General features: G+C 50.9%; 6 protein-coding genes across 6 annotated transcripts; 4 read left to right on the forward strand and 2 right to left on the reverse strand.

Annotated features, from left to right (window-relative positions):
• The first annotated feature begins 8 nt into the window (after positions 1-8).
• Positions 9-3603, forward strand: VE01_02493 (uncharacterized protein). Its single transcript, XM_059463443.1, has 4 exons — positions 9-388; positions 443-742; positions 794-1624; positions 1676-3603. Exons 1-4 carry the CDS (start codon positions 279-281, stop codon positions 3165-3167), a joined length of 2733 nt encoding a protein of 910 aa, XP_059319905.1. The 5' UTR covers positions 9-278; the 3' UTR covers positions 3168-3603.
• On the reverse strand, positions 3442-5724 carry BDP1 (Transcription factor TFIIIB component B). Its single transcript, XM_018272003.2, has one exon. It carries the CDS (start codon positions 5625-5627, stop codon positions 3714-3716), a length of 1914 nt encoding a protein of 637 aa, XP_018132743.1. The 5' UTR covers positions 5628-5724; the 3' UTR covers positions 3442-3713.
• On the forward strand, positions 5663-8955 carry BRE1 (E3 ubiquitin-protein ligase bre1). Its single transcript, XM_018272004.2, has 4 exons — positions 5663-6191; positions 6473-6677; positions 6729-8374; positions 8425-8955. The coding sequence occupies exons 1-4, from the start codon at positions 6012-6014 to the stop codon at positions 8596-8598; spliced, it is 2205 nt and encodes a 734-aa protein (XP_018132744.1). The 5' UTR covers positions 5663-6011; the 3' UTR covers positions 8599-8955.
• VE01_02496 (uncharacterized protein) lies at positions 8914-10205 on the reverse strand. The gene has a single exon (XM_018272005.2). The coding sequence runs from the start codon at positions 9983-9985 to the stop codon at positions 9017-9019; it is 969 nt and encodes a 322-aa protein (XP_018132745.1). The 5' UTR covers positions 9986-10205; the 3' UTR covers positions 8914-9016.
• Positions 10064-12111, forward strand: PBN1 (protease B nonderepressible form; the record flags this gene model as incomplete). Its single annotated transcript, XM_018272006.2, has 3 exons — positions 10064-10773; positions 10828-10903; positions 10981-12111. The coding sequence occupies exons 1-3, from the start codon at positions 10472-10474 to the stop codon at positions 12109-12111; spliced, it is 1509 nt and encodes a 502-aa protein (XP_018132746.1). The 5' UTR covers positions 10064-10471.
• A 2948-nt stretch (positions 12112-15059) lies between these two features.
• VE01_02498 (uncharacterized protein) lies at positions 15060-19670 on the forward strand. The gene is made up of 3 exons (XM_018272007.2): positions 15060-16786; positions 16837-16947; positions 16997-19670. Exons 1-3 carry the CDS (start codon positions 15491-15493, stop codon positions 18920-18922), a joined length of 3333 nt encoding a protein of 1110 aa, XP_018132741.1. The 5' UTR covers positions 15060-15490; the 3' UTR covers positions 18923-19670.
• Positions 19671-19771: the final 101 nt, after the last annotated feature.

Raw genomic sequence — 19771 nt, forward strand, 5'->3', positions numbered from 1 at the left:
GTTAAATATATGGACTGATAACACGTATATCATCAGCTGATTATCAGAGAGAATGCATCTTGAATTGAACTCTAAAATGGGTATATGCACGGCTGTAATAAATTCGAAGAATTTCGCTAGGTAGGATTGACGTGGCACCCTGCATGAGGGATATCTACCCCTCATACAGCCAAGGGCTGTTACAACGAAAGATGTCCACCGACTACATTTTTCGATTTCCTTGTGCTATCAGACTTTCTTTTCTATGAGCTAATAAAGGCCCCGTGTTTAAATTAGCCATGAGCTTTGGCTTCAGCGTGGGCGACATAATCGCCGTAGCCAGCCTTGCCAACAAAATCCGCCAACGATTATTTGATAGTCCAGAGCAATTCAAGGCAATCGCTACTGAGTGAGTTACAGCAGTTGGCTGTTGGTTCCAGATCACTTACTATTCCACTAATAGGGTCCGAAGCCTCTCGATTGTCCTTCAAGATGCCGACATCGCCGTCTCTGAAAGAGAGCTCACCGGCCAGCAGAAAACCGAGCTAGATGGTATAGTGCAAGGATGTCATGATCTTCTAGAAGAACTAAAAATTGCACTTGATAGGTATCAGGAGTTGGATCCGGACGCCAAAGTCTCAAGCGGGAGGTCTCGAAAGGTGTGGAAAAGGCTCACTTGGGACCAGAAGGACATAGACGGGTTTCGGGGACGGATCTCGTCGAATATCATACTATTAAATACATTTCTAGGACTCATAAGCAGGTGAAGGGCTCCTCCTCATTTGGAATGAATACCCAAGCTAAATCAGAGCAGCCAAGCAATATTCGCGGTTAAAGATGGCATTGACCGATTAAATCTGGGACAGCAAGAGCAAGAACAGAAAGAAGAACGCCAAATTATCATCGACTGGGTTAGCACAATTAACTATGCTTCTCAACATAGTGACTTTGTTACCAGACGCCAGGAAGGAACCGGACAATGGTTGTTGGATTCGAACGAATTTCAGCACTGGCTCAACCATGGCCAGCAGATACTATTTTGTCCAGGTATGCCAGGAGCGGGGAAGACCATGGTCGCGTCTATTGTTATCGACCATCTATACGCCAAATACCAAACAGATTCCAGCGTTGGCATTGCCTACCTGTATTGCAACTTCCGGCGCCAAGATGAGCAGAAGCCCGTTGATCTACTAGCGAGTCTGCTAAAGCGGTTGCTTGAGGGACGGCCCAATTTGCCTATTAGCATGAAGGATCTTTATGAGCAGCATAAGAGCAAACAAACTCGGCCCTCGTTTGGGGAAATCTTGACAGAACTACGATCCATCATTGCTAGTTTTTCCACGACTTTCATTGTTATTGATGCACTGGACGAATGTCAAGTTTCCGATGGAGGTCTGACAAAGTTTCTATCAGAGATACTCCGCCTTCAAACTAATACTGGAGCAAATCTATTTGTAACATCAAGATTCATTCCGCATATAGTAGAAGAATTTCAAGGGGCTCCATCATTAGAGATCCGTGCCAGTGATGGGGATGTCAAGAGATACCTTGATGGACAGTCATCACGCCTTCCATCGTTCGTCCGTCGTAATCTCGACATGCAGGAGAAAATTAATGCTGAAATAGTCAAGGCAGTAGACGGGATGTACGAGCTTTCTCATCTTGCCATGGTAGAAAAGCGAGCTAACATTGTCAGGTTTCTTCTCGCGCAACTTCACCTCGAGTCATTAATCGGAAAGAGGTCGCCTAAAGCCATCAGATCAGCTTTAGAAAAGCTTCCGACAGGATCCGAAGCGTATGATTATGCGTATAAGGAGGCAATGGAGAGAATTGAGGGTCAGATTGCCGACTCTCAAGACCTTGCTAAACAAGCTCTCGGCTGGATCACTTGCTCTAAGAGACCTTTGACAACCTTGGAGCTTCAGCATGCACTTGCAGTCGAGATAGGCCAGTCTAGCCTTGATGAGGAGAATCTTCCTGACATCGAAGATGTCGTTTCAGTATGTGCTGGCTTGGTGACTATTGATGAAGAGAGTGAGATAATCCGATTAGTCCATTATACCACACAAGAATACTTTGACCGGAACTGGACTTCTTGGTTCCCTAACGCGGAGAAAGATATTGCGAAAACTTGCGTTACCTATCAACTATTCAGTACTTTTAGAGGCGGTTCCTGCGCCCATAATGAATTGGAGGAACGCTTGCGGTTAAATCCACTTTACGACTATGCAGCCCGAAATTGGGCCTATTACGCTTCCTCAGAATCGACAGAAGTAGAAGAGTTAATTCTAGATTTTCTTCAGAATGACGCAGCTGTGTGCGCCTCTGATCAGGCGGCGGTAGTTCCTTGGGACGACTACCCTGACTATGATATATGGTTGCCAAGGGGTATGAGAGGAACACATCTTGCGGCATATTTCGGACTGGAGAAAGTGATGAGAAACTTATTGAGGAAAGGGCACCACCCGGATTCTAAAGACAGTTTCGATTACACACCACTGTTGTGGGCTGCATCGAAGGGGCACGATGAGGTGGTGAAGCTGCTGCTCGCCACACCCGGCGTCAACGCGGACTCCCATACCAATATATACCAGACGCCGTTAAGTGTAGCTGCATATTGCGGCCACGAGTCAGTGGTGAAGTTGCTGCTCGCCGAGGCTGGCGTCAACGTGAACTCTATGCAGTACGGATCAAATACGCCGCTGTGCCTTGCTGCAGAGCGCGGGAACGAGGAGGTAGTGAAGCTGTTGCTTGCCACGACTGGCATCGACGTGAATTCTAGGGACCGAGGCGGTGTGACGCCGCTATTCCTAGCCGCAGGGAACGGACACGAGGAAGTTGTGAAGCTGTTGCTCGCCATGCCTGGCGTTTACGTGGACTCTAATGACTCCTATGGTGAGACGCCGCTGTGGATGGCCGCACAGAACGGACACGAGGAGGTTGTGAAGCTATTGCTCGCCACGCCCGGCGTTGACGTAGACTATAAGAACTCCCATGGCAAGACGCCGCTGTGGATGGCCGCATCGCGCGGGCACGTGGAGGTGGTGAAACTGCTGCTCGCCACTCCTGGTGTTAATGTAGACTCTGAGGATATTGATGGTAGATCGCCGCTGTCGATGGCCGCATTGTGCGGGCGGGACGTGCAGTTGGTGAAGCTTCTGAAATCGGGCGGGGCCATGACAGACTAGAGGAGCGTTAAGTCCTTACGAAGTCATCCTGCTAGAGAGGTACAATATAACTATCCGACTGAGGGTCCGGACCGACTTCATGATCATAATACTACAATTGCACGCCTGCCAGGGCCATCCAGTGTAGAGGGTGCCGAGGAACCAAGTGTCGCACGATGAACGCAGCAGCAGCGATAATGTTGGGAGGGAGAGGGATACAGGAGAGACCCTTCATAGAACTCGAAAGCAGCAGGAGGCCACTCTGTGCACGTTGTCCGATTTAGCGGGCGCCAAACCCCCCATTTCAGACATCAGTCTAAATTATAATGCGTCAATAAGTCGCTATCGCTACTGGTACACGTAATTGAACTGTCTCGGTTCCCTGTATATTATATCTTGATAAGTTTAATCAATCAAAAACTTGCTTCCCCAGGCCTGCTTGGGTCCCTTCCAGGCGGTAACCTCAAATGGAATGTCTAATGGCATACCCTGCCTTCTACAGTCCCATCATATACTCCTTGACTTGGATGCTGCACTAGCCTTCCGTCAAGTCCATGGACAAGCCTCTCAGATATCCCCCAGATATTCCACATCTTCCCCACCCCCGAAAGCACTCGCCTTATTCTTCTTCTTGCTCTTATTTTTCGATTTCCCGGCATTGCTGCCCCCGCCAAATCTATCATTCTCTTTCCCATCCGGTCCACGCGTAGCGTGAATAGCAGCCTTCTTCTGCCTCGTCGCTTCCGCAAGCTCGGCCTCCACGCGCGCCTCTTCGGCGTTTTGCTCTGCCTCGATCTCCTCTCGCTCGGCGTTGATGACAGCAACATCTTCGTACTCCAAGCCGGTATGGGACTTGTATTCGTCGAAGTTGATAGGCACCTTCTCTCCTAGCAGCGCGCTATTAATCTTGCTCGGGTAAAGCCTTTCCTCCTTGTTGAATTTGAGTTTGATCTGTCGCCTATTTCGATCCGGAAACATCTTGGAAATCATCTCGAAATCGGTTCCGAACATGCGCAGGCCAACGTAGAACTTTTCTTCGGCCTCGAGGTCCCAGAATATGTTCTTCTCGCGTTTCATGAACGTGCCAGACGTGGTGATCCGCGTGAACTCGTTTTCTTCGATGATTTCCATGACTCCAGCATTTGCTGCAGCTAGTTTGTGACGATCGAGGTTCAAGGAGCTTTCGTCGATAACAATCTGCCCATCCACCAATCTCATGCGAGGGCCTACGCTTGTGGTTTGAAGGGGTGTCTCGGTCGCCGATCGCGTTGTTGCCGAGGGCCTTTCATCGTCAGAGGCTCCAACAAGCTCGGGATTCTCTCTCCGCAGTTTCGCCTTCGCTTTCCTGTCTATATCCCTCTGCTTTATTTCATCGTGTTTGCTAAACTTCTTGCCGATCTTGAGATCCTTGCAGAGATCTGCCATCTTGATTGTCGAGTGGTCAATTTCCTGGTCTTCTGCGTCTTCGGGGGTCTCCGCGCGCTTTTTCCGCGCTCTGGGTTTCGGGGTGCTAGAAGTGGCAGCCCTGGGTTCCCTGGGCTTCCTAGGTTTCCTAGGCGCGCTTGTGCGCGGTGCCTTGGTTGCATGGACTTGAACTTCAATGCTAGGCCGAATATCAATATTGGCATCATCTAATTTCCGCTTCCTAGCCCTCGGCTTTGCTTTAGGAGGTAGCACGGGAATTGGGACGCCGGAAGTTCCATCTGGATTCAGAGGCACCACTGGGATAAGTTGGGATGGGTGGCCTGCTTCACCTGCACCCAAGGCGGATAAGTCCATGGACTCGTCATGTGCACTAATTGCAGCAGTATCATTCCTCTCGACATGTTCGCGATCAATATGTTGTTGGGTTGGTTGTGAAACAGGCGGGGGTATTATAGCAGTGTCTTGAGGTGTGCTTATTACTGCAAGCCTTTCTGTCTCCCTTTCAAGGAGTCCCTCCTCGCTCGGAGCAGTAACAGGAGTCGGTTCAGCGGTCGCTGTCGACGGTATAGAAGGCGGGCGTGTCGTGGGTTTTGAGATTGGCACCGTTTCCTGGGTTTGTGGGGGGGTTGGGACATGGCTCAGTCTTCGTCGTGTACTTGAAGGTATAGGTACTGCAGATTCTTGTCCCAATGGAGTCGCAGTTATTGGCGGTTGCACTACTTCTTTTGTAGGAGGAGGTATGACTGCAAAGTCTTTCTTGGCTGAAGTAGCTGGTGCCGCTAAATCTTTTGGGGGCGGAGGTATGACTGCAGAATCTTGTCGCGCCACTGGTTTTTCCACAGAGGGCGCTGGTTGAACTTCGGGTGCAGCTGGTGATTCCACCTCTACCGATGGGATGGGAACATTATGAGCAACTGGAGGCGCTGGTGCGTGCGCTTGCTTTTCGACAGGTGGGATCGATGGTGAGGCTGATGGTGGGGCAGTAACGCCAGGTCTTCGCGCCGGAGCGCGTGGCTTGAAGCTCGCGGCTCCTTTCTTCTTCAAAAGGGAACTCATGGCTCAGACGTTCCCATGTGAAAGGCCGGATAGGTTGTTGGCCACAGTGGTGAGAATTCCTTCAGAGGCGCAGTTGTCGTTGGATGTTCGCTGCGAGTCAAGAAAGTGCATTTTAGTTTACAAGGCTATCTATCCTCGTTATCGAGTCTAGGCGTCTGAAAAGTGGGACTAAGCGACAGATTTGGCGCTAGTGCACTTTTGGTCTCTACAACGCTAGGATCCGACCTTCGATCTTTGAACATCCTGCTCCCCCTTCAACACCACATCGCCACCACTTCTCGCGACAACCTACAACAAACTTCTCCCTCCTGACGACAATGAGCTAGATCTTGCTCTTGAACACTGTTTATCGCGACGCGCGATTCTTGTGCTGCCTTGCTTCTGATGAAGGTGGCCGCTGCAACCGTCGGCCCCCTTCCTGCAACCATCATCAAGATGGAGGACAGGAAGAGAGCAGCTGGCCAAAGCGTCGACGACCTTGCTCCGCCTACAAAGCGACAAGCCATGAATGGCGGCAGCAAGGTATCTGTCGACGCCGACATGCCATGGAAGGATGATCTGGAGGTGAGTTCGTCAATATTTCCTCTGCACACGATCCCTCTGTTACCTTGGTCCCCCACACGTGCCAAGTGTCACTGTGCGATAGAGGTCGCAAGACTAGATGATACACACATGTCGATGGCCTAGTCTAATGTCCCAGTTGTCACAAACTGTTGCCGACCTCACATAACGATCCTCGTTCCATATCCCAGACCATACGACCATACCATTTCATACTACCTTCGTTCTATACACAGTTGGGTGCACATATGGGTTGCGTAGGACTTGTCTAACATGGATTACAGAGGTATCAGAAAGATGCAATTTTACGGCAGATGACCGAATACAAACGCGAAAAGGCACTACTCGAGTCGGAATTAAAGGATGTTCGCAAGCGCTCTGTTGATCACGATGACCACCTACGGGTTGTTGACGCTTGGTGGAGCCAACTGCTGGATGAAGTCACGCTTTTGACGAAGAACTCCGCGCCAAGCACTTTTAATGTAGATGGTACGTTGTTTGCGCCGGAATTCCAGGAAGATTATACTGACGCGTTTCCAGCGCCATTTCCTACCGCTACGAACTTTGAGAATAGCGTGGTGTTTTCGGATCACTTGGCCTCGAAGGCAAAGCAAATCAAAGAGATGGTTGCCAATATAATGGCTAACCTTGATACGTCCCCGGAAAAGCGAACCGACGAAGTCCAGGATCTACAGCAAAAGCTAAACAAGCTACTCGCTTCGCATAAGGACGAAATGGTCAAGTATGATCGGATGCGCGTGGAAAATGAGCAGGCGAAAGAACGACTGGAAAGCGCCTCACTCCGCGCCCTTAAGCTGGAAAGGAAACTGGAACGCTCCAAGAGCTCGACTGTCGCAAAGTTGGAGCAGCAAGCGATTGCAGGAACTGGCAACAGTGCTGGTAGCGGAATTGGCAGCGTCGAGAACGGATTCGATACTCGCGCCGAGGTTGCCAACGGCTCAAAAGATAATGAGGCGAAGGTTGAAGCATCCGAAGTGGCTTTGAAGGAGGCCGTTGCTGTTTCTGATAAGCAAAAGCAACAGCTGGAGGAATTGTTTACCGAGAATAAATCGATAACAGAGCAGCTTACTGCCGCAAACGCCAGACTGGCCAATCTCACGGAGGACGACTACGCCCGGACCGAGCTGTTCAAGAACTTCAAAAGTCAGCATGAGGAAGTCATTAAGCGCATCAATCACCTGGAGGCTACCAATATCCAGTTGAGGGAAGAGGCAGAAAAGCTTCAAGCGGAACGAACGGCGTACAGGACGCAACTTCAGAACGAAGCGGAAACGGTTAAGGAAGAACTCGAGAGCCAGCTGCAGCGCTTGGATTCCGATTTAGCCCGAGTACGATCTACCAGAGACGAGCTGTTGGCCGATCAGACGATGAGGAGAGCGAACCAGGACCAGGAGCGAACTGCTATTGGCCAGATGAAAGAACTCGTCAGTGCGAAAGAAGATCGCGTAACGACCTTAGAATCTGAAGTGCAAAGGCTGAGATCCGTGGTAGATGGTTCTTGCGAGGCCACTCCTAAGCCGGAAATCGAAGGCCTGGATCTCGCCGAGCTTCAACGGAAGTATGTTACCCTGGAACAGAGCTTTGCATCGGTCAACAATGAATTGCCAGCTATGGAGAAAGCATACAAGCGTGCAGTTGCGACAGCCTCGAAGAAGGTCATGGACTTTGCCGCCCTGGAAGAAAAGGTTTCCATTCTTATTGCCGAAAAATCGAAAGCCGACCAAAAGTATTTCGCAGCTCGCAAGGATATGGACACCAGGATAGGCGAAGTCAGGGCCCTTAGAGCACAGAACTCGAAGAGCTCGGAAATTATCACGCAGCTGAAGGAAGTCGAATCTTCGAACAGAACTATTGTCACCGGGCTAGAAAAACAACTGAGCGATGCCCGACAACTGTACAATTCCACTGTGTCAGATCATAAGAAGCTCCAGTTGACCAGCTCAGAGTCAGCTTCCAAGCTGGAGGGTTTGAGGGCACAGGTAGCAGAACTTACGAACATGTTGAGGTCCAAAGACACCGCTCTATCCACCACCAAGCAACGGGCTCAGTCTGTCGAGACAGAGCTCGAACAAGTCCGTTCTCGATTCGAACAATCCGAAAAAGAGAAGGAGACTTGGAAGGCAAAGAGCTTAAGCAATCAATCAGGCGAAGAAGAAATGTTGAGAGTAAGTTTATCAGTCACCGATTTATTGGACTTTGCTAACAGATCCTCCAGATGCTCGCATTATGTACTATTTGTCGCAATAATTTCAAGAATACGGTCTTGAAGACGTGCGGCCATGTGTTCTGCAACCACTGTGTCGAAAACCGCCTGGCGAACCGGATGAGGAAATGCCCCAACTGCTCCAAGGCATTCGATAAGATGGACGTCATGACGGTTCACATGTGATTGCACAGTTCACCCTACTGGCAGACGCCAAATTTCCATTTGATCTTTTGTATGTCCGTGGCAGAATCCGAGGGACCAGTCTTCTGAGGAAGGGCTTGTATGGTGGTCGGGGGTGCAGGCTTGTATGATGTGTTTCGGACGTTTCTGGGTGTTGTCAATGGGCTTCCTGCAGCTGTTGTCAATTCGCCGCATAATTGTACATTAGTTTTTCCTCGGCACGATGGATAATGCGTGGCTTCCTATGCCGCCTGCGTAGGATAGCCTCGCTGCTACGATGAGAGTAGCTTCCCTAAAGGTTGGGTATCAGACTGCTCGTCATAGAAGTAGATATACAATTAATACAGCTTCATTGCTGATATCTTTTTAACTCTTGAGGTGAAATGTCTGCTCACTGTCTATATATATACTGATACACCATCTATCTCCGGGTCGTCGATCCAAAGCCCGTACTCTCATGACGAGCACCAGAACTAGACGAACCTCCAGAACTCGACCGACTAGGTCCCCCATAATTATAACCATTACCACCACCCCCCATCCACCCTCCACCCCCTCGAGGCTCCTGCTGCCTATCCCCTCCAAACCACCCCCTAGCCCCTCTGTTCTCTTGCTGCCTATTCCCTCTACTCCCAGCCATATACCCCGCCGCCGCTCCCCCCGCAGCACCGGTCCAGAACCCAGGCCTCCACCCCTCTTGTCCCGACGACGACTTCCCCGTTCCTGGGTAAGGTGGCGGGGGATCGGTCGGATAGTCTCCTCCCCCTCCTCCTCCTCCACCACCGCCGCCCCAGAACCCATCGCGTCTAGGCTCCCTCCTCGGTGCCGCCGGCTCCGTACCCCAATTCTTCCAAATCGAATACACAATCCACGCCGCGACGCCCAAGAAGATAGCCCAGAACACAACCTGCGCGGCTCCACTCACATCGCCATCCTGGCCAGAAAATACATTATGTCCCCCCCCCCCATAAACCTCCTCCCCCCTCTTCGTCAGCAACAACCGATACTCAACCCCACAACTCCCCTTCAACACCCTCGGATCCTCCGGCCCATCGTAACCCTCACATATGACATCCGTGCTCCCCAGCTTAAACTCCTCCGGCAAATCAGCCGTGCACGTCCACTGGATATTCTCATCGTCGTAATCGCTGCCCGCGTTCTTGCAGCGCATCACATCGACCTGGTGGTGTCTGCAGCCGTTTCCGCCCATGCATTTTAGCTGGGGGATGGCGGGGACGCGGCGGTGCGCGGTGGAGGCGGTGGAGCGGAGAGTGAGCGATTTGACTTGGCTGAGGAGGACGCTGGTGCCGGATTTGCGGGCTGCGGTGGCGGGGGGGGTGAGAGTGAGGAGGGCGAGCAGGAGGGGGGTGAGGTGGGGGAGGATGTGCATTTTGGGGGGGTGAATGTGAGAGTGTGTGTAGTGGGAAGTTCAGCCTGCGACGGAGTTTTTGAGAAATAGTCACGCAGACGAACTCCAATATTCGGAGTTTGAAGTTCGTTCGTGATTACTGATGTTGATATAGAGGAGATATGAGAGTTCAAAGGAGAGGACAGATTTCAGATACTTGGTTGGATGGGCGGTTGTTGGCCTACGTACTCTACGTACTTTTGTTTGCCTCTTTGCCTCTCTCGGTGACGAGTATTGGTCGAATGAAGTGGCGTGGTTTCTGATTGGTCGAAGCTAGTAAGGCTACCTACCTCAGCCTCTTCGGTTCAGAACAGCTCAGAGCTCGCAGCCTTGCGATCTTCAACCAACCTCACTCGGGACAGCAAGGTGTCGGAAATTCCAACAATTACTGGAGCGAGTTTTTCCCAGTCGCGAGGTACGAACAACGAAATCGGGAGCGACGGTGCGATATAAAGCGAATTATACAGGATGCGGCAGAGAATCACTTTCGTTCACGAGCCGCAGGATGGGATTGATCCAAAGTCAATCGGCATCCACACCAATACCTTGTCGGTCTCAGGCCTCAAAGCTGCAAGGGAAGATCATATAACTCTCTCTCTCGATGAGCTTCCGCAGGAGTTGCGAGTAGCGCTTAGCCAAACGAAAGAGCTGCATATTCGATATGTAACGGCGGCGTCATACGAGTCGATACCCCCCTTCAATTCGAAACTGTCGCCGGGATTGCATGTTTATTATACCCCCAAGACCGAGGTTGGGAAGGAGGGCCAGGAGTATGTTGTCGGAAGGGATTCTATACCATATCCACGTAGCTGATAGTCTGCAAGATTTAGTGATTTATTATGTGGCCTCATAGACACACTCTTCGACTTAAAAGACAAATCGCTCTGCCAGACCCCCGAAGTAGCCAAACCCCCCCCCCCTCCCCTTCCCCCTCCCCATCCACTCCCCGAAATCCAATTGCTAAGAATCCGTTCCAGATATCATTCACCTCCCTCCCATCCAAAAGCCCCAAACACAAAAGCAGCTATGAATTCTACCTCCGCTCCTCCGCCCTCGGCGGCACATCCGCCCTACAATCCTACTTCAAGCGCATCTGCTCCAGCACAAGCTGCCTCACCCGCATCTCCGAAGGCGCCACAGCCGCCTCCATCGACCTCGACTACATCTCCACCACCGGCCTCGCGAGCCTCACCACCTCCTGGTCTCCCCGAACCTGGCCGTCCTTCGCGATATCAAAGATATCCCACACCGACCGCGTCGAGCTCGGAATCCTCTCGAACGAAAAGCCCATAAGGCTGGATGATCTGAATATGTCTGGATTCCTCACCGTGTTGGGGGAATCGGAGAAGCCCGCGCCGACAATGTTTCAGTTCCCCAGCCGTCACCATAGGCATCCTGCGAAATTCAGCTCTTCGTTCATTGAACCGACGGGCCTGCATCCTACTTTACAACTCACCATTAGGGACAGCCAGCCACCGAAAAACAGGGAGGGGTGTAGCTTGAACGCACATTTAATGCTCCCGAGGAGTGTGTTCCCGGATAAATACCAGTTCCGCGATGCCCTCTTCATGGCGTCGAAGAATCTGACTGCACTACGCCATGTTACGGTCCCGGTCGATTTGGAGGCGCCCGAATACACGATGGCGCTATGGGGTTCCTCGCTCCTCGTCGAGCTTGCCCCTCCACCTCCTAGCGAGGAGTCTTGGACTGCGGAAATCCCCTTGCATCTCCGCTACCTCCTACCGAGCGAGTCGGGGTATAGTTCCACCTCTCTCCCCTCCCCCGTGCTCTTCTGGGCGTGTGAAGCGGACGAGGAGAGTAAATTGGAAGGGAGCCCGTTTGATAGGGTTAACCTGGGGTATGATGGATTGTTTGGGGATAAAACGCTGTTTTATCACCTTGGGAGGGAGAGGGGGGAGGAGGGGTATAAGGAGGTTAGTGTGCCGGTGCTGAGTACCAGGTTTAATGGGGAGATGGAGGTGGGGACCGCGCTGGTGGTGGCGTTGGGGTTTGGGTGGGTGTTGTGGAAGTTGTGGGGGGTGGGGAGGGGGGTTGGGTATGGGAGTGGGAGGGGTGGAGGGGGGAAGGTGGAGGGGAAGGAGGAGTGAGGATAATTTTTAATTGGGTTGTAGAATGTAGTATATATGTTGTTATACTGTGATGCATCGTGGTCTTGTTTTATAGTGAATTGTCCACCCAATAATCACTCTTGAGACTCTGTTTTCAAGATTGGATATCTAATCGTAGAATCCTCCGAGCTTTTGAGTCCTACATATGGAAAGAACGATTTCTAAGCAAACTCAGTCGCAGCCTCCTCAGAGCGTTCAAGTCTGATATATGGCAAGAACGATTTCAAAGCAAGCTCAATCGCAGTTTCCTCAGAACCGTCGATCCCGACATGCGGAAGGAACGATTTCTAAGCAGACTGAGTTGCAGCTTCCTCGCAGTTTTCAAGTCCGATATATGGCAAGAACGATTACCAAGCAAGTTGAGTCGCAGCTTCCTCAGAGGTTTGCGGCGATATATATATGGATATATATATGGAAGGAACGATTACTAAGCAAACCCTCAGTCGTAACTGCCTTGAGAGGCTCACAGTGTCATATATGGAAGGAACGATTTCAAAGCAAGCTCAATCGCAGCTTCCTTGGGGACTTCGAGCACCTATATATGGCAAGAACGACAAGCAAGGTCCCAGTCGCAGCTTCCTCGAGGCTTTCAGGGTCGTGATATGCGAAGTCGGTTCGGTTCGGCTTTGAAAATTTGATCATAGTTTGTGAGGCCCATACGGTGCTTTTGACACAGGTATACGTGACATTTAAGAGCTATATCGGCCATTTATGACCTGGTAAATACTCATGAAGGGGTTCTACTATATACACTTCTTCCATAGCCGCAGGATCCGAATGATTGTTTCATGTGATTGTGCATACTCGTGACGGTTAATGCGTTCAATGCACCGGGATTCCAGCCCATACAGCCGGTATATGTTGTTTGAAACAGATCCTGCATACAGTGTGTATGGCTACTCTGAATTTATACAAATAGGCAGGCCAGACAACAGAATGATTGTTTCGTGTGATTCTACAGAGTCGTGATGGTGTGTGTATTCAACTGCACACACGACAAGCACCAGCCTTGTATCCAGTTCGGTTCTAAACCCATTTTCCGTACACTCCTACAGTATATAGATCGACTATAAATCCATATGGATATTATGCACGCCATACTACAGACTGCTGTCTCATGTGATTGTGCACACAGTGGTGACAGTCAAAGTATTCAAATACATCACCACGGGTACTCAGGCCCATCTATACAGTATATGCTATCTTCAAACCCATCTTGACTATTGTCCTACAGTATACACATAAATCTCAAACCCATACGGACATAATGGCCATAGCACAGGATGTTGGTTCATGTGATTTGTGCACATAATCGTGAAAGCCAGTGTATTCAAATGCATCACCACCACTACTCGGCCTCTTCCACACAGGATATCCTATCTCCATACCCATTTTGCCTACCGTTACAGTATATACAGAACATCAACTTGGCAGTCATCATACAGATAGGCAGGCCATACAGTAGACTGATTGTCTCATGTGATTGTGCACCCAGTCGTGACGCTCAATGTATTCAAATACACCACGACCACAACTCCAGCCCTTCCATACCGTAAATGCTATCTCCAAACCCATTGCCTACAGTCCTACAATATATAGATCAACTTCAAACCCATACACACACATGCATGCAATCCCACAGAATGCTGTTCCACGTGATTGTGCAAACGGTCGTGACATCGGTGTACTCAAATTCAAATGCACACGACTCAGCCTTCTCTGTGCCCAGCTCCCAGACCAGATTTTTCCCTACAGTATTACCTACAGTATACACATCAATTGCAAAGTCATACAGACATGCAGACATTTTCATTTTCATCCCACTGGCCAATTGACATCCATGGCGGTGTGTGCTGGCACTTACCACTCCCTGAAAAACGCCTCTTACAACTTGTCACATCATCAACGCGTCTTCACTCGCGGGAGAATGAATAATCACTCAACCAGCCAGCAGTCCAGCTACAACTCTTACAAACACAGTAACAGTACACTACACTACAATATACAACAGTCACAATACAATACAATACAATTCAAATTCTCTCTCTTTCCTACAAACAATGAATACATTATCCCTCCCTCCTCCACCCGATAACCTGGGCTGAGCCTGATCTTTCTGGTAATCTGTAACGATTCATTGGCCGCTAGCCACCACCACCACCACCTCGCTGGCTGGCTGCTTTAACGGGACGGCGGAACGGGTATTGATTTTCCATTTTCCCAGAAAGTACGAGAACAAGAGAACCAGCGGTGCAGTCAACCAACCCCCATGATTAAGTACGGTAACCGCGCGTCAGGGAGAGTTGGGATTATTTATTTGATTGTTGTGTTGTAATGTAGTGTATTGTAATGTATTGTGTATTGACGATGCTATTGAGATGCTATTGCTACTATTGTCGTTCGTATTGTTGTTTCCAAATCACTTCGGTACTGTACTGTACTCGTAAGCATCTGAGAGCGTTCCCGCGCTCTTTTCGTTCTTTCTGTCTCCCTCTTTCTTCTTTCTCCTTAGAAACAGGGGTCTTCGCATGTGGCGTTAAGGCCTCTGCCAAGATTAGAATAGCCCAAATAGCCCATAACCCATAAAAGAAGTACTTATGCTCATGCCCCCATATGCCCCATAACAGATACATTTACCGCTCACGGAACAAGACACAGTTGCCGTCGGTTTATCGTTTTAAATTGCTTCAAACTGTACTGAACTGCTTAATGAATTAATTATTATCATTCTCCTATCTTCTCTCATCAATTATCCCACTGTAGATATAGAAAATAAATCAAATAAACCCAGTATTATCCCCCCAGAACTTCCATTTTCCCCCCGGCCCATGCCAGTTGTCGATGTTCCATAATTCAATTTAGGAGGGCGGACTCCATCCAACCAATCAAACCCCGCAAATAAACCCAAAAATCTCGCTAAATGGGAAACCTTGGGATTGAGGACCAGCTTTCTTTCAATTGTCTCAATAGCCACTTTTCACACGTATTCATGGTCACGTTCTAACAATCAACAACCCTTCTTCCTTATAATCATCAAGCTGTTGCCGATGATTGCTACGAGAAGCCCCATTGTCGGCTTCTATTGTCTCGTCAACGGCGTTCATTGACGAGTCGTCAAATCTTTAATGACCTCTTACTGTACACCCCTTCAAGCGTGCTTCCATCAAACGCCTCCCTTCCATCATCATCCACCATTACCCACCAACAACAATCCATCCGTCCTTCTTAATATCAACTCTAACCTGGCATCTCCATCACTGGCCGCCATTTCACTCATCCCCCCCGTGACTCTCACCTTTGAGGGTCACATCCAACCCCCAGTGCGAAATCATCACATTTCCTTGGACCCGCTCGCAAAATGTCCAGAAATGGCGATGAAGGCGGCTCTCGTGCAGGTCACGGGCCAAACACCTCGACCTCATCACGTCCACGTCTGATCGTCAAACTCCCCGTCCCCAGTCTCCGCACCATGAGCATCTTCTCTCATCCTCCCACTAATTCCCACGCCGCCGCCGCCACCGCGTCCTCGGCCCTCCCGGCGCACCCCCCAGCAAACGCTCCCAAGCGCCGCGGCCGCCCGCCCAAAAACCTCCACAGGCCGGATTACGCGCCGCCGCCACCAAAACCAAAGGTATCTGACCTCCCCAAACCCCTCGCCACGCGCTCGAGCAAGCGCAAGGCTGCTGAGATGAGTGGGGAGCCGGGGGCCGGCGCTGGGGGTGGTTCGGTTACGGGTGATGGGGATGAGGAGGATTTTGACGGCAACCACCAGCCACCGCGCAAGAAGTCACGTTCGGTGTCGCAGGCTCCAGCGGTGAGGATCTCGACTAGGAATCGGGGACGGAGACAGTCGAATTCCGAGGGTGCTAATCTGGAGGGGGCGGAGGAAATTGCTAATGGTCACGTTACGCCGGCGGCGTCGCTGCACAAGGAGTCGTCGCAGTCGGAACGGGAAATTCAGGTTGCGAGGACTTCATCACGTGCTAGGAAGCAGGAGAACTTGACGTCGAGCAATGAGCTTATGGCTTCTATTGAGCCTCATGAGCGCCTGGAGAGAGATGGAGGTGCGATGGGTGTTACTACGAGAGCTGGTGCTAGAACCAGGTCTACTTCAATCAAAGCTCATGCAGCTACCCAGGATGACGACACCATTCTATCTGTTGTCGCCACAGAAGAAGTATTGGATGCTGTTAACGGTGAAGCTGATGGCATTCAATCCGACGCCGGCACTCCTCTGAAACCAAGAGGCCGGGGTCGCTGGCCAAACGGCGCTATCAAAGCCAAGGCAATGGTAGCAGCGCTTTCCAAGAAAGCTGCATCAAAGAAAAAGGGTGCACCGGGAAAGAGAAAAACTTCTGATGATGCAGTCGTGCAAGCGGTTTACGACAGGCAAGCACATCTCAGGTCGTCATATAAAGACCTCCGCAAGATCATCATAAGAGCCGAGCAGGCGCTGCTTGATCGCGCACTAGAGGAATTAGAGGAAGATCCGGACCGCCACAAGAAGACGCCGTATTATGATAATGTAATGAAGGGCCTCGATGCGCGTCATACCAAGGTGTTGGCGCAGAATGAGCGGAAGGACATGTTGAAGAGGGATTTGTTGGAGAGGAGGTTTGAGGCCAATGTGGCTAGCACGTGGCAGCAGCATAATGTAAGTTTTTGGAGTAAGTTACGCGTGGTCAGATCACTAATTATGTACAGCTGGAGGTCAAGGAATTGCAGGAGAAGTATGAGATGATCTGCAAGCGCGCTATTATGGATATCTTGAAGCGGGCAACTCGTGATGACGACGATGCTGCAACTGTTTCCGAGGTATGCTTTCTCTACTTCATTGGTTTTATGTCGTTATTAACTAAACTAGATTGAGACTCTGGATCCCGCCCACGTATCAGCTGTGTTGGAGGGCGCGGAAGAAAATGAAACTGAAGAGGTACCCACGCCAGTGGAACTTGAGATCAAGAAACCTGTACCGAGAGGAAGAAAGAGCGCCAAAAGGCGCATTGCAGACGACGAGCCGCTTGGAAGACGGGTTGCAAAGCGTCACGCGCCTGCTATGCTTTCTGCCACCACCCAGGGCGGAGAAGATTCAGAAGCAGAAGTAGCTCCTGAGGCTCCCCCGATTATCACAACACCGAGCCGCCAAAGAAATAAGTACCAGTTTGACGAGTATGGCGTGTGCGTCCCTACTGAGTCAAAGAAGGGCGCTCAGAAGGAAGAGCCGAATAACAGGGCTGTTGTTAAGCCGTGGATCACATTTACGAATGATGAAATTGGCCTCCGAAACTACCCTGAGGAGATCAAGGAGACTAACAGAGGCCCAATACCCAGTGGTTATATCCACCTTGATCAGTTCAGAGGCATTTATGATATTTCCGGTAGGGCCGAAGACTACGATGAGGAACTTATCAGCAGACACCTCCTCCATCCGAGGATGGGTCTTCCTGTTCCTGGCTCCATTAACCCCGACAATGCCGTGCCCCCCACGGACTGGACAAAGGTCCTGAAAAACACACCTGCGCCCATTTACATTCGCGATGAGGAGTACCCCGAGGGACAGTCCACATCCAAGTCTTGGAATATGATCATGACTGAGCGGGAGTGGAAGGAGCTTGAGAGGCGTATGGATGCTGGGATGAGCTTGAGAGTCGGCTTGGGCAGGACCGGATTGGCGACGTTCGATGCGATTGCAAGGGATAAGGATCTTCAGAGTGATATGATTGAGGACATCCTGGCCGCGTCACAGATTATCGAGAAGGAGCTCAAGGAGAAATTACAGCGCTCAGTGACTCCACAGAAGAAAGATGCTACTCCGGCAGTCGAGGAAGCTGCTCCTATCGAGCGACCACCAACTCCAGACACGGCAAAGCTTCTCCTCCTCGCCGACGCCATCGAGATGTCCATCCTGGAACCAAAAGTACAATCCCCCCCACCACCTCCACCACCTCACCCCATCCACCGCGCCAGCTTCACACAAGCACCACCCGTGCAACAAGCACCTCCCACCCCAAGAAGCCAGGCCCAAATGCTCAGCATAGCATTCATCAACAACCCCAGCCCGAGCCACAACGCCCTCCCCCCGCTCGCACCACAAGTGCCACCGCCACAACAACAACAGCATCAGCCGCAACAACAACAACAACAGCAGCGCCCCTACCCCGGCCCCGTCATGATGGCCGGCCCCCCACCCCACCAACAACCACCACCACCCCCCCCTCCCCAGCGAACAATGCAAATGCAATACCCCCCCATCCAACCCCACCCCCCAACCTCTTTCTACGGCCCCTCCAACAGCCCCTCCCTCCGCACCTCACGCTCTTCTTCCGGGCTCCGAAACATCCTCCCGCGCGCGATCCCGAATGAAGTCCCCCGCCAACACCATCGGTACCAGCAGCCTCCTCCTCCTCCTCCTCCGCCGCCACAACAGCAGGCGCCACAGCAGCAGCAGCACCATATGCCGCATGAGCATCAGAGGTTTTACGAGGGGCCGGTGCAGTTACCGCCGTATTTGGGGGGGGAGCAGCAGCAGCAGCAGTATGGAGGGGGGGGGTATAGACAGGTTGCGCCGAGGCAGCCGTATAGTCCGTATCCGCCGCCGCAGCAGCATCCGCAGCATCAGGGGCATCAGATGCATCATCAGCATGGTCAGCCGCAGCATGGCCAGTCGCAGCATAGTCCGTTGCAGCACCAGGGTCAGCCGCAGCATAGTCCGTTGCAGCATCATCAGAGTCCGCATACGCATCATGGGAGTCCGCATCATCCGCCGACGCATCCGAGTCCGCGTCGTTAATCGTGGCAGGTTGTGGCGTCTGTACCTGGTATCGGGAAATATCCCTACCTTACCACGGCTTATTCTACAGAAGTGGTACATTTGTATAATACATACCCAGCCGTCTCATCTACCTTCCCCACCTTTCGAAGAGAAGGTGGGAGGGTTGACGGCCTATTGTATTTTAGTCTTCTCAAATACGTTTTTTTCGTTCTTCTTCTCTCTTTTCGTCTTGCATATGGACTCGGGGATATTGTCGTCTCATTCAGCGTCTTTACGTTCTTTTTTTGTTTTTCTGTTTGGTTTGGTTGTTTTTTGCGTGGTTATGGAGGGGTCAGGCTCATGATGGATTTTGAACATGCTCCTTGGGCTGGAATGGCTTTTTGCTTGCTTTTCTCTTCTTTCTGTTCTCATTTTTTTTGGGTGGGTGATGAGTTTTTGTGCATTTTTTGGAGGAAATATGGGAACGCGGGGGACGGACGAGAATGAAGATGAGAAGTTCTGCTACCGATTGATCGATTGGCGAGTGGGAAGGTGCCTGGCAGCGCTGGGAGCTTGGTTCTTGTGGCATATGCAGGCACTGGCAGTGGAGGGTTTAGGATAGGATAGTAGGATGACGGGGAGGTTTGGTTTGTTAATACCCCATCTGGAGAGAAGGGTGGGTGGACAAGACAAGACAAGACAGACAGACAGACAGAGAGACAGACGGATGGACAGAATGAATGAAGGAAGGAAACAAAATTACAATTATTTAAAATTACAACCCTTCCATTGATGAGGCGGCTGTGAATGTGAGGCTCGGGGAATTGAGTGGGTGAGTTAGTGAGTGATTCTTTGTCTGTAAACAAGCAAGACCTGTACTCCGCCATG

Source organism: Pseudogymnoascus verrucosus (assembly GCF_001662655.1).
Source record: "Pseudogymnoascus verrucosus strain UAMH 10579 unplaced genomic scaffold scaffold_9, whole genome shotgun sequence".
NCBI classification, from domain to species: domain Eukaryota; kingdom Fungi; phylum Ascomycota; class Leotiomycetes; order Thelebolales; family Thelebolaceae; genus Pseudogymnoascus; species Pseudogymnoascus verrucosus.

Bases quoted from the DNA above. Each gene is read 5' to 3' on its own strand.
- VE01_02496 (XM_018272005.2), bottom strand. From the start codon at position 9,985: ATGCACATCCTCCCCCACCTCACCCCCCTCCTGCTCGCCCTCCTCACT.
- VE01_02493 (XM_059463443.1), top strand. From the start codon at position 279: ATGAGCTTTGGCTTCAGCGTGGGCGACATAATCGCCGTAGCCAGCCTT. The intron at 743-793 runs GTGAAGGGCTCC...AAATCAGAGCAG, and splicing joins TTTCTAGGACTCATAAGCAG to CCAAGCAATATTCGCGGTTA. The intron at 1,625-1,675 runs GTACGAGCTTTC...TAACATTGTCAG, and splicing joins GTCAAGGCAGTAGACGGGAT to GTTTCTTCTCGCGCAACTTC.
- BRE1 (XM_018272004.2), top strand. From the start codon at position 6,012: ATGAAGGTGGCCGCTGCAACCGTCGGCCCCCTTCCTGCAACCATCATC. The intron at 6,192-6,472 runs GTGAGTTCGTCA...CATGGATTACAG, and splicing joins CATGGAAGGATGATCTGGAG to AGGTATCAGAAAGATGCAAT. The intron at 6,678-6,728 runs GTACGTTGTTTG...ACGCGTTTCCAG, and splicing joins AAGCACTTTTAATGTAGATG to CGCCATTTCCTACCGCTACG.
- BDP1 (XM_018272003.2), bottom strand. From the start codon at position 5,627: ATGAGTTCCCTTTTGAAGAAGAAAGGAGCCGCGAGCTTCAAGCCACGC.
- VE01_02498 (XM_018272007.2), top strand. From the start codon at position 15,491: ATGTCCAGAAATGGCGATGAAGGCGGCTCTCGTGCAGGTCACGGGCCA. The intron at 16,787-16,836 runs GTAAGTTTTTGG...AATTATGTACAG, and splicing joins GCACGTGGCAGCAGCATAAT to CTGGAGGTCAAGGAATTGCA. The intron at 16,948-16,996 runs GTATGCTTTCTC...TAACTAAACTAG, and splicing joins ATGCTGCAACTGTTTCCGAG to ATTGAGACTCTGGATCCCGC.